Raw genomic sequence first — 11898 nt, 5'->3', positions numbered from 1 at the left:
CCGGCGCCGCGATGGATCTGGCGGAGGCGCTGCCCCTCGGGGAGCTGGCGGCCGCCTTCGCCGCGCTGCCCGTGTTCCCGCTGTTCGACACCGCCTATTTCATCATCTCCGTCCTCTACCTCAAGTACGAGCCCGGTGAGTGCGGCCCTTGGCCCGGGGAGGGGGTCCGGGGGTGGCTGCGGTACCGCTGTGCCGGCACAGAGCCCGCACTGCCCCGCACCAACAGGTCCTGCCAGCTGCCCGTCCCTGTCCTCTGCCGCCTGTCACAGGCGATGCCACAGCCCCGACACCTGTGTCTAAATGTAAAGCAGAACCCCCACCCACGAACCCGTGACTCTGATTTTGAAAAATAATCTTGGATTTTGTTTAAGACCGGATTCCGGCCGCACTGAGGTATTTGAGTTCGGTCACTTGGCTGCCACCCCAGGACTGAGAGTTGCGTTTCTGGCCGGTCCCTTGGCTTGAAGATTTTTGTGGCAGTACCTTCCTCCTATTTAAATACAAAAGGGCTGGATGTAAAACCTTGGTTTTTCCCACCCTCTGGACCATGCCCTGAGCTGTTCTCAGGCACCATAACTGACCTTGCCTAGTTTGTTCTCTTGGGCTTATCTTGCACAGATCGATAGATCTGCGCCTTGGCTTTCACCTTCTTCTTGTCACAGCCTGGCTGTGCTTCGGTCTTTTCCAAACGCCACTTTCCCTCTGTGTTTTTGACAATGTGTCCACCCCTCGTGCTCTGCTTTGAGCAGTTTCACTGTAACTGCCCAGTGACTGAAGGGAAAACCAACCCCGAGCTCGGCAATGATTTTCAAACCCGGTGTTTTGCCACCTCGGAGCCGTACAAGCCACACGCTGTTCCAGTTAAACTCCCTATAAACAAGTGCTGGGTTTTCCAAGCCTGATCACTCCCAGCTGCTTTCCAGCATGGAGTCCTGAACCGAACAGTTAACAGGCAACCCTCACAAAAATAGTTTTTAAATATATGCCAGCCCAGGAATCCACTTGGGACTGGATGAGGCTGGGGTGTACTTTTCCCCAGATTCCTACAGTGCTCCCATCCCACATCTCCTGGGCTGAGGATCAGTGTCAGGACAGAACCGTCCTGTTTCCTCCTTGGAGACAGCATGGCTTCGTGGAGCCAAGGAAAAACAAGCGTTACTAAATTTAAGCCTCAAGCTAAACCTCAGGTTCCTATAGAACCAGTTTCATGTCTCGGCTGTTACAGCTGTCCCGCTGCCGCTGGGTTTTCAGCTGGTTCAAATGTCCCCGTGGATGGAAGACCCTGGGCACTCAGAGCTTTGGCTCATGTTATTCCACTTACTGCTGTTTAAGGTGGACCAGGTAATCCTGTTGACATAACATTTTTAGCATTTTCTCTCTTTGTCTGCTCACTGAACAGAGTTTTGTGTCTGAAATGCCACACGAAGGATTCTGGAGCAATTTAAGTTGATGAAACAACCTCACAGAATTTATGTTATCGGGAGGTTTCCCTGGAAAAGTACAAAAGTGGATGAAAATTGCTACAGGAATTTAAAAAAAGTCCATAGCAGGTTGTGGGAGGAGACCACAAAGTATTTCCAGACTAGTACAGGAGTAGGGAAGAACCCTCAAATCCTCTTCTCTCAAATAAAGATTAAGATTTCCTGTTCTATTTTTGCAGGTTATCTTATGAATGAAAGAGCTGAACAGATTGTTCATGAATTCTAGAGGGCACCTAGGTTTAAGCAGTGGAGAGAATGGTACTAGTATGCATTTTATTTTTAGACTGTAAAAAGACATTGATTTCAAGGGAAAAAAATATTCTTTCTGGTAGCAGCAAATAAAGGAGAGAAACTCTCAGCCAGTTCATAAACTTCTAATGACTCTGTTCACGTGAAACCTTTGGGGGTCCACAGGCTGTGATCATTTATTGACCATCGCTGGTACTTGTTTGGGCTTCACACTTTTGTGTTTTGTTTTACTTTTCTTTGAGTTACTTTGTGGGAGAACACGCGCCTCGAGCCTCTCTCTTAGTGGGTCTTGAAGTTCCTGCTTAATTGCTAGATCCATCTTCTCATTGAGGCTGGACTCGATGGCCTTGAGGGTCCCTTCCAACACTGGTGACTCCGTGATTCCCAATATTTTTTCACAGGAGCCGTGGAGATGTCCCGGAAGAGTCCTTTTGCCTCCTGGCTCTGTGCTATGCTCCACTGCTTTGGGAGCTACATCCTCGCTGATCTGCTGCTGGGGGAGGCACCCATTGGCTACTTCAGCCACAACTCCAGTGTCATCCTGGCCACAGGAGTGTGGTGAGTCCCCTCCACCCTTCCTGATGTGGCACGAGACGCCCTGGCTGTGCCCAGAGCTCCGGTGAGGAGGGAGACGTGGAGGGAGATGTTCTTCCTGTGTGACCCAGCTCTGATCTCACTGGGATTAACTGGGGAGAGCAGAGGTGGGGTAAGGAAGTCTGTGAGGCTCTTGCATTCCTGGCTCTAGTTCCCAGTTTCCCTGACCAGTTGCCTAATGCTGTGATTATCTGGGCTGGGGCACTTCTATTCATAGCAGCCACTGCTGAGCCAGGGCCAAACCGCAGGAGCAGCAGCACCCACTGATCCCACACAGAGTGAGGAGTGGCACATCCTGAAGATTTGAGGGCACTTCATTCGTTGTGTTGGTGAAATGTCCACAAATTAACCTTTAAGTCCCTCGGTGTGTACGGGTTGTAGGTACTTCTGTGTGGCAGAATGAGCACTGTTGGGAAACGTTATGAATGAAATTTTCATAAACAGAAGCCTCAGAGTAAATCCCTCAGCCACCTACTTTTCTCTGCTTGAGAAAATAAAGAGAAAGATCATCTTTCAGGGTTGAAAAATATGGGAGTCTTCTGGAAAAAAGAGCATTTGAAATCTGTCCTCTGTCTGTAATGTCATGTCAGTATATGTAGCTTCTTCTTGTATATGAGCTGATGCTTCTGGACCGTACAAGACACAAACTTCTAAAAAATTCTGAATTAAAATTATTGGTTTTTATTCAAGATGGAGTATTAGTAGCGAGGGCTCTCTGAGTTACTGAGGGCTCACTGAGTTGTTGCTATAGAGAAGCTTTGCTGCATGCTGGTTTCCTTTTAGAATTAACTATGAAATTAAGAAATTTTTTTTGGTTTTAAATTTTTCTCCTCCTTCACCCCCCACCTGCCATAACTCAGTCTGCCACACTACCCCTCTCTGCATATCCCAAATCAGAACAAATCTGTGGTCTTTTTGCAGGTACTTGATGTTCTTCTGTCCCATGAACCTCTTCTACAAGTGTGTCAGCTTCCTGCCCGTGAAGCTCATCTTCGTGGCCATGAAGGAGGTGGTCCGAGTGCGCAAGATCGCGGCCGGGGTGCACCACGCCCACCACCTGTACCACCACGGGTGGTTCGTGATGATGGCCACGGGATGGGTCAAAGGTGACACCTGAGATGCTCCAGAGGCTACAGGGAGGGCTGGGACAGTCTGGGGGCAGCTCAGGGGAAGCAGCAGGGAGGGGATGTGGGCTGGGTCGCTCACAGGTGTTTGTGCATTCTCGTGGAGTGGTTCAAGATCTGGAGTCAGGAGTTCTTTATTCTTTCCCCCGTGGTCTCTGACCTCACCTGGGTCTTTTCAGGGGGTTCTGCCGGTCAGTTTTCCTTTAGAGTGTGTTTAGAGCAAGCATTTGAGCATCAGTAACTGCAAGAGGCAAATGTCCTTTCCCTGCATCAGGAACCACTTGGTAGAAAGACAAGAGAGTGTTTGCCCTGCTCTATTGGTTTAGGCTAACTTTTAAATTTGGGGAGAATGTTGAGCTTTTGTCCCCCTGTGTTATTCTTCTCCCTTGAGGATCCAGAGCCCTCTGCTGTGGCACTTCCAGCTCTTTGACAGGTTTCTCTGTCTCACAGGTTCTGGTGTGGCCTTGATGTCAAACTTTGAGCAGCTGCTGCGTGGGGTCTGGAAGCCAGAAACAAATGAAATTCTTCATATGTCCTTGTAAGTCCTCAGCCTGGAAATTCCCAGTCAGACCAAGAATAGAATGGAAAGAACCAGTCAAGGCTGGGTGCAAACCTTCCAGGAAACCTCTTTCTTTCTCTTCCAGCCCTACAAAGGCCAGTCTGTACGGCACAGTCCTCTTCACTCTGCAGCAGACTCACTGGCTCCCCATCTCTGAGGCCAGCCTCATCTTCTTTTTCACCATGTTCATGATAGTTTGCAAGGTAAGTTTACAGCAGCTTTGCTGCCAGCAAATTACAGAACCTGAATTGGGGATATTCGCCTTCCTGAGCCACTACAGAATTCACTGGCTGTAGGATCTGCTTGGGAAATTCAAGGCTGAATTCTCCATCATAGAAGCAGATCCTTGTGTCTCGAGTCATGCAGCAGCAGGGACTTTCTCTGGGGTCAGTAGAATGCCCACTGGTCAGTATTTGCTTGCTGTGTGTGATCTCTAAGTGTCCCCTGTTGCCTGGCAGGTTTTCATGACGGCCACTCACTCTCACGCCTCACCTTTTGCTCCGCTGGAAAACCTCGTCTGCCCCGTTCTCTTTGGCTCTGTTTCCAGTGGGCACCCAAGCCACCACCACGACCACCACGGGGCCTCCCACGAGGTTTCCCACCCTCCTCCTCCTCCTCCTCCTGCCAAGTCCAAAGAGGAGCTGAACGAAGGCACAAGGAAACGGAAGGCAAAAAAAGCTGAATAAAAAAGCAACGGCACAGAAAATAGGCCAAGAAAATTCTTCCAGAGCGGAGTCTCAAAGCCACCTGTGACCTCCTTTATGCTCCAGTCCTCCTCTGTCAGACTCCAGAGGAGAGGTGGAAGCCAGGACACTGCCAGCTGGGTCCCTGAATTTCATTTTTGCTCTCTGTGCTGCTGCTTGCTTCTTGGTCTCTGCCTCTCTATTCTGATCAGATTTTCAGGGATTCGTAGGTTTGTGCCAGGGTGGTAAGTGGGTGCCAGTTCCCAAGCTGTCAGCAAATCCAATGCAGCATTTTCAATTGTTGTAAAATCTTTCACTGTGTTTATTTATGAATGGGGGGAATGGTTTGTGCTCCTGCAACTCTTTAAGGTCCTTTGAGTTTTCATTGACCTTTCTGGAGTCTGCCAAAACAGCAAACTGTTACGACACAATCAACGTGGAAATCAGGTTTCATACTCGAGGAAAATGAATGGCCTGGTATGAGCCTGGTCTGACTTTTCCCAGCTCCCACACCTGCCATATCTCCAAGTAATGTGACATTTTATATGCAATAAGGACATGGCCTTTGGCCGAGCCAAACCCCGTTTCCCTCACCTCGGTTCCCTCTGATTCTAATGGTCAGGACATTGTAATTTGCTTAACCAAGTCTGTGTTTGCAAGAGCTCTGAAGCTGTGAAGTGCTCCCAGTGCCATGCGTTGGCACTGTCAGTATCCTAAACTGTGTGTGGCATTGCTGCACGTTGTTAGTGAGTGTGTCCCACCCCGAACCTGATCCTATTGAAGCAGCGGAGAAGCATGGCTCTGGTTTGTGTGTAATCCTGTGGGATACAAGAAGAGTGTGTGTGAGTGTAAGTATTTATTACTATTTATTTACAATTGCCAGGGCACCTAAGTCATGGACCTGAATCTGGCTTTTTTTTAACATTGCAATTGGAACTTCTAATGATGGCCCTGAGCCCACAGCCATGTGCTGGTTTGGGCTTGCAGTGATCCTGGTGTGCTACAGGACAGCCTGAAGGCTCCCTGGATTCAGGAAGCAACCTTTCCTATATTCTTAAATTAAGATAGAAAGGCTGAAGCAGTGCATTCTACACCAGCTGATAAAAACTACTTTAAAGGACTGATAAAAGCACATCAGCTGAAAATACTGATTACCTTCTGTAGGTCCCCTCGGGCCAAACTGCTGGGCTGTGAGTGCAGCTTGTGCCCAACGAGTGAAGAATGTGAACTGCCTTGCATGGCTCAGCAGGGGTCTGTCAGCTCATTCGTGTTCTGCTTAGTGAACACTGGCTTTTAGAGTAATTCAAAGCTGTTCTTATAACTGATTTTGTTCCTAAAAATGGCATCTTCCAAGGGCTGGGATGACCACAGTGAGAGTGGCAGGCCTGGGGAGGTAGCACTGGGCTCCCTCAGCAGCATTTTCCATCCCTAGCTGTGAGGTTTGCTGCTTTTTCCCTTCCAGCTGGGAATGGCAACAGGATTTAAGAGAAGTGGGGGTTTGTGTGTGTGTGTGTCCCTGTTCAAAATTGCAACTGACGGTTAATGAAAGATAAGAAACCATCCTTGTGTACAAGCAGAGGAAAGCCAGTAGGAAAAGTCAAATGATCTGTGGGCTTGGGGTTTGACAGTGCCTTAATTTTGTGAGTTTCCCTCCCCTTCAGTGGAAAACAGGAATTCTGCCTGACAGAATTCCACTGTCTGGTCCTGCAGATGCTGCTCTACTGGAACCTGATGTGTCACGAGCATGCACGAGACTCTAAATAAGTGTTTTATGAGATGTCTGATCCAAGGGGAGCTTTGTTTTATAGAAGCCGTCAACAAATAAAAATTGTAAAGTGACTGATTGTCCAGTGGCACCTGAGGAAATCTGTGTGTTTGTTTTACCCTCCCCAGTCCCAGCAGCCACCCAGGAGCTCTGTGTCACCAGGACCTGGTGACAAAATTATTCTCGTTGAAGAAGGAGATCAGACTTTATGTCCTACAGCTGTGCCTGAACATGTTATAAATGGAAATAACAGGGTAAAAGCTGTTTGTGGTGGTGTCCTCTGAGCAGCCATCCTCAGATTTCAGGGAAGGAAAGAAGGAAATTGAGTCCTTTGGTGTTTATACCAGTTTTCTCTATTTTTCCTTTTGTCACCTACAAGGGAAGAGGGCATTCACCTGGGAGTGGTAAATGTACACACACTCACAACCACACACACAATTCCAGCATATTTATATGGAGTATTGGTATTTAAAAATCTGAAAAATAATCCAAATTCCCAACAGGAGTGGGATTAGTTTTGAGAAGACAACGGCCACAGAGGAGTCACAAGTTCCATTTTGTGAAGCCTTTCTCAGTGAGAGAGATGGAACCTGTCTTGAATTTCCATGGCTCAGCACTGACAGTCTGGTACAATTCCAGGCTGGTGTCCTTCATCCCAAGAAGCAAAATGGGCCTTTGAAAAGCAGCACCTTTTAACCGTGGCTGCAGGGAGACAGGGCTGCTCCAGCACCTTTGGGAAGCCCCACCTGACCTGTACAGATACTTCCTTCCTTCAGGCTTTGCTCCAAACAGAAAGAAAATGGGAGTGAGGTGTTTCCTAAAGGGATGGAGTAATTTGTTTCCACAGCTCAGAGCTGGAAGTGATGAGGAAAGCATGACACAGCCAGTCAAACAGGAATCTGCAAAGGCCTGTTTATATTTTGAAGGGTTTCTCTTGTCTCCCCCCAGATTTAACTCTTTTAAAATGTTTATAAACACCCCTTAATGTAAAGCAGATGAGAGTATCAGTTGCATTGGAAAAGGGAATTTCCATTGGTATGATCCACCAATGGAAGAGGTCAGTGTAAGTCTTACATTAAAAAAACAACTCAAAAAATAAGGGATTACAATGTTTCAGGTGGTTTAACCATTCTCCTGCCCCGTGACATCCAGTTCAGGGTTATTTTGCTCAGGACCTGTAAATGAACAGGCTCATGAGAGCAGGTATTTCATGTCCTTTGAAGAATCCCACGATGTCTCTGGAGTGTCTGGCTCCACAGAACATTCCCAGCTCCCAACTCTGCTGCAGCCCAGGGCAGGACAGGAGCCTGCCAGGGCTCAGGGGCTCAGACTTCCACGGCACAGACGTCATTCCCTCCAAAGATGTCCTGATCTGATAACTTCTGATACTGACTCCAGTGAGACCAGGCTAAATTTAGCAGTAGGTTTAATCATCAAAGAGGCCCTGGGTGCCTGCTGGGAAAAGCAAATGTTTCAGTTGCTGTTTCAGCATTTCATGTGGATTGACAGGTTTCCCTTTCCTGTTGCAGAGCCAGACCCGATGCCTGCAGCTTTTTCATCGTGGCAGATCAGCTCCACAGACAGGGAAAGCTCTACAGACCTTATGTATTTGTAATTAAAAAAACCCAAAAAACAACAACAAACAAACCCAGAGAATAGTTTTACACAGGGCACTAATAATTCTTCACAGTAAATGAAGTAACAAAAAGAGGAGGGCATAGGAAAGAATTTCTGAAGAGTTTGTGTAAGAAAGGGCAAAGCCAGTACAAGAGCACCAAGCCAGAGCAACCAGGGTTCTTGGTTTCCACTTTTCCTTTTGTTATTGATGCCAGTATTTACATTGTTGCAGACTTTGTCCAAAGAATAAACAAATTATATAATCCAGTGAAGCAGAAAGACCCAGAGGATAAAGATGGATGTTCCCTTGGCCATCTCCTGAGCTGTACAGTTGTTCCTTTTAACACTTGCCAGGCGATCAGCTGCCAAACGCCTGCTCCTTCCTGAAGCCTGTTTCGTGGTGATTTAAGGGCACACAAAACCACTAAAAATTAGAACTTTATGCGTTTCACAGTAGCACAGCTTTACCTGGCCCTTAGCTATGATTCTCTGTTTTATGGTTCTTGTGCTGTTCTTAAGAGGATGTAACTGGCTCCTGCAAGGATGATAAGGAAGGTAAGGCTGGGATAACATGGCATTTCCTATGACCTTGGATACCCAGGATTTTTGCTGCAGCAAAAATTTTTCTCTCAAGATGTTTTAATTCTTTGCCCAAATAACGAGAAATCAGAATATACATCCATACAAGACTTTCCAGAAAGCTCCCAAAGATAGTTTGGATTTAGTGTGAGCTGCTTCTATCCAGGAAGACAGGACACAGACAAGGCGAACCACTCACAACGGAGAAATGATACTGTTGATGCCAAATCCTCTGCACAGTGGGTTGATATTTTCCTCCTTAGGATGCTCTTAGTATTGGCCCCAAGGCATCTGGTTCATCCTGCGTGCCCATCCACCACAAGGAAATGCCAATTAAAAGGGTTTGAATTTCATCAGACATCAACATGACTTGATAAACACACACAAAATTACCTCCCAGCTAAGAATTTAATCCTGCTCTGAACGCAGCAGTCTGTGAACAAGCTGTTGGGGGCTGATGGCTCAGGGAACGGGCAGAGAGTGAGAAATCGGTTCCCTGTCATGCCAGAGCCCACGCTGCCATCCTGAGTCACAGTTGCTACTCACTTCACCTCTGTGATGACATCTGTGACAAAAAGATGTTGGTAGTGCTAAGATCAACAGTCATGAATACCTTGGAGTCTGGTCTCTCTTTCACGCTTGTGCATTTGCATCTTTCACACATTACCCTTAGAAAAAGTGCCATTTATATTTCCTTATCTGCTTCCCTTACTTGCCAAAAGCGAATTTGGGGAGGGAATTTTTTAAAGAGCTTGTGAATGTCAGGAAGAATCGGTGTGAGACAGTGATTCCATCTTAGCCTTAGGGTACAGGTAGGCTATAGCCCTGGAATGCAGGCAAACAGGTCTGAGATGTTTAGAGGCTTCAACATTTTTATAGCCTGAGGAAATCCAGAATGTCCCTGGAAAAGATTTCGTTGGTTGACTCTGTTTGGTTTTGATTGGCAAAGTACAGCGAGCTCCCCCGAACCCGTAACACAGACTCCGCATTCCTATAAAAGCAAGCTGCTGCTTCCCCAATTATCCCAGCCCCTGGTGCTCTTCAATGGAGCTGTCAGGTCTTGGCATTCCAAAAAAAGCTCGGCAGGCTGGGGGACTTCTGCTACCACTGCCACCAACTGCCTGAATCAGCGAGTGAGGCTGATTTTCTTTGTGCGTGACAAGAGCTGGTGCGATCAGTGACAAAGGCAGGGAGATGCGGTGGGAGAAGCACGGAACACATCCCAGATTGCAGCGCCTTGAAACGCAGCCTAAAAATCCTAAAATGACTTCAGAATCCTGGTGTTGGCTTAAATTAGATTTAGAATAATGTAGGCTAAACCCTAATGTAGGCTCTGTGCTGTTTGTCTGCCTCTCGAGGTAAGGCTGCCTGCCTTTTTGATTTATGACAGATTAGGATGTCGGTTAATCTCTTCTTATTTGGGTAGATGACTGTGGGGAGTAATCAAGTATTGTCTGCAAAAGGAGCCCATAAATGCAGATTACTAATTTTTCATTAATTATTCCTCTGTATGCCAGAGGGATACAGCCAAGGATAGACACCAGCCTCTTAAACCTCATTTCACGAGAGAACCAGGAAAAGCACAGCAGCTGCTCTGGCTGATACTGGTTTTCTCTGACATGCTCAGTTCAGTTTCCTGGAAAAGGCAAAAATCCACAGAAATTGTAGATTATGGTCTCCTGTGAGAAGCAGAAAGTGGCCCTGAGTGGAGGAATCTGCTTGGCTGGTAGAGCACCATCCCTGTGTGCACAGGACATGGAGAAAGCATTTCCTTATGGGAAGAGCTGTCCCAAACACCTACAGGAACACATATTGGAACAAAGTGAAGCAGCAGCGTGCTGGGAATGTTGGAAAACAGAGCAGCCCGGCAGAGTGACACCGGAGGATGCTCTGTGAGCACGACGGGAAGACGCCTGTTCTGTCAGGGCTTCTGTGGAGGGGGTTGCACCTTCTCTCCCTCTGCATTCCAAGGGCATTTGGACAAAGATGGGTTTTTTCCTCCCTGTTCTCTGCTGACAGCTGCAGTTTCCTGCCTTTGAGCTCAGGCACTGACCCTGGGGGTGAGAGCTGCAGCAGCAGCCACGGATCCCCCGGGCCAGGGATGCACGCGTGGGGCATGGATGTTGTCCTGCCCTTCATGACAAAACCAGGAGCAGCAGCCAACCAGCTCCTGCCTCTGGAATTCTGCTGTCAGCTGCAGTATCCCTCCGGAAGCGGATTTTCTTCTCTCCTGATTTCTGTCTTGCTGGGTTTTTTGTAAGTGATTACGTTTTTCTTCTCTGTCTTTCCCCACGTGCTGCTCTTTTGGGGGTTGTTCCCCACCCCAAATGTTGCCATGATTGCGCACAGTGTAAACACCTTTCAGTAAATTCACTCTTGCACAGCTTGCCAGAAGGCAGAGGCAGGACACGGGCATCCTCTGACTGCCTGGGTGTTAAGGAACCTGCTTTAAATGGCTGAGAGGGCCTGAACCATCAATGATACTGGTGCTAAAATATGGAAATTATTTCTAAACTATTTCTAAAATAGTCAAGGGTGGTGAACAAAGGGATCGCAGGTGTACAGCACCTGACAGGGAGCACACCCAGTGCCTTAGGAAGAGCCCCTGAGGATTCTGCCCAAGTGACAAACACTGGTTGCTATAGAGATATCTGTCCTCTTCAAATACAGATGGATCCTGCCAGGATGCAGTGAAGTTCCAGTCAACCATTTCCTATCAAAGTTGGAAAATATACCAGTTTAATTTTTTTTTTTTAATATATGACTTCAGCCAGGTTTATTCACCTTTGCCCCAAGGGAAGGCAACTGAAGCTTCTTTCCAGGGCATTGTTTCTCTAGGTGAGGCCTGAGATGGGCTTAGCATTTGAACAGACTGGGAGTAGCCCCAAAGAGATGCAGGCCATGGACGGAACAGGACAGAACATCGGTGGCCATCTACGAACATCTACCCCAGACTCTGCCTCTGGCAGAGTTGGAGACATCTCCTCCGGAAAAGACTGATAAGAAAATCAAGGAATGAAGATCTAATTAACATCAGAAGCGAAGAAATCCGGATCCAATAGGAGACCAAGTGCTAAGGACTAGACAACTTGAGACCAATGAACACTGACCCAATTCGTTTCTATGAGTTTTGACTGTATAAAAGATCTGAAAAATCTAGTAAAGGTCATGTGTCATGGAAAGATTCTCTCTGCACACCCGGGCTATGTGCGGATGAGATGATTTCTGTGGTACATCCTGGCCAGAA

The 11898-nt window shown here is 47.4% G+C and overlaps 1 protein-coding gene across 1 annotated transcript; it reads left to right on the top strand.

The window, feature by feature from the left end:
- The first annotated feature begins 6 nt into the window (after nucleotides 1-6).
- Nucleotides 7-6551, top strand: TMEM38A (transmembrane protein 38A). Its single transcript, XM_008641011.2, has 6 exons — nucleotides 7-135; nucleotides 2132-2288; nucleotides 3246-3430; nucleotides 3899-3986; nucleotides 4093-4210; nucleotides 4466-6551. Exons 1-6 carry the CDS (start codon nucleotides 12-14, stop codon nucleotides 4691-4693), a joined length of 900 nt encoding a protein of 299 aa, XP_008639233.1. The 5' UTR covers nucleotides 7-11; the 3' UTR covers nucleotides 4694-6551.
- The last annotated feature ends 5347 nt before the right edge of the window (nucleotides 6552-11898 follow it).

This window comes from Corvus brachyrhynchos, unplaced genomic scaffold (assembly GCF_000691975.1).
Source record: "Corvus brachyrhynchos isolate BGI_N302 unplaced genomic scaffold, ASM69197v1 scaffold219, whole genome shotgun sequence".
In the NCBI taxonomy this organism is placed as follows: Eukaryota; Metazoa; Chordata; class Aves; order Passeriformes; family Corvidae; genus Corvus; species Corvus brachyrhynchos.
Note: the sequence above shows the minus strand (reverse complement) of the source record. Positions and strands in the feature narration are given on the sequence as shown.

Bases quoted from the DNA above. Each gene is read 5' to 3' on its own strand.
- TMEM38A (XM_008641011.2), top strand. From the start codon at position 12: ATGGATCTGGCGGAGGCGCTGCCCCTCGGGGAGCTGGCGGCCGCCTTC. The intron at 136-2,131 runs GTGAGTGCGGCC...ATTTTTTCACAG, and splicing joins CTACCTCAAGTACGAGCCCG to GAGCCGTGGAGATGTCCCGG. The intron at 3,987-4,092 runs GTAAGTCCTCAG...TTTCTCTTCCAG, and splicing joins GAAATTCTTCATATGTCCTT to CCCTACAAAGGCCAGTCTGT.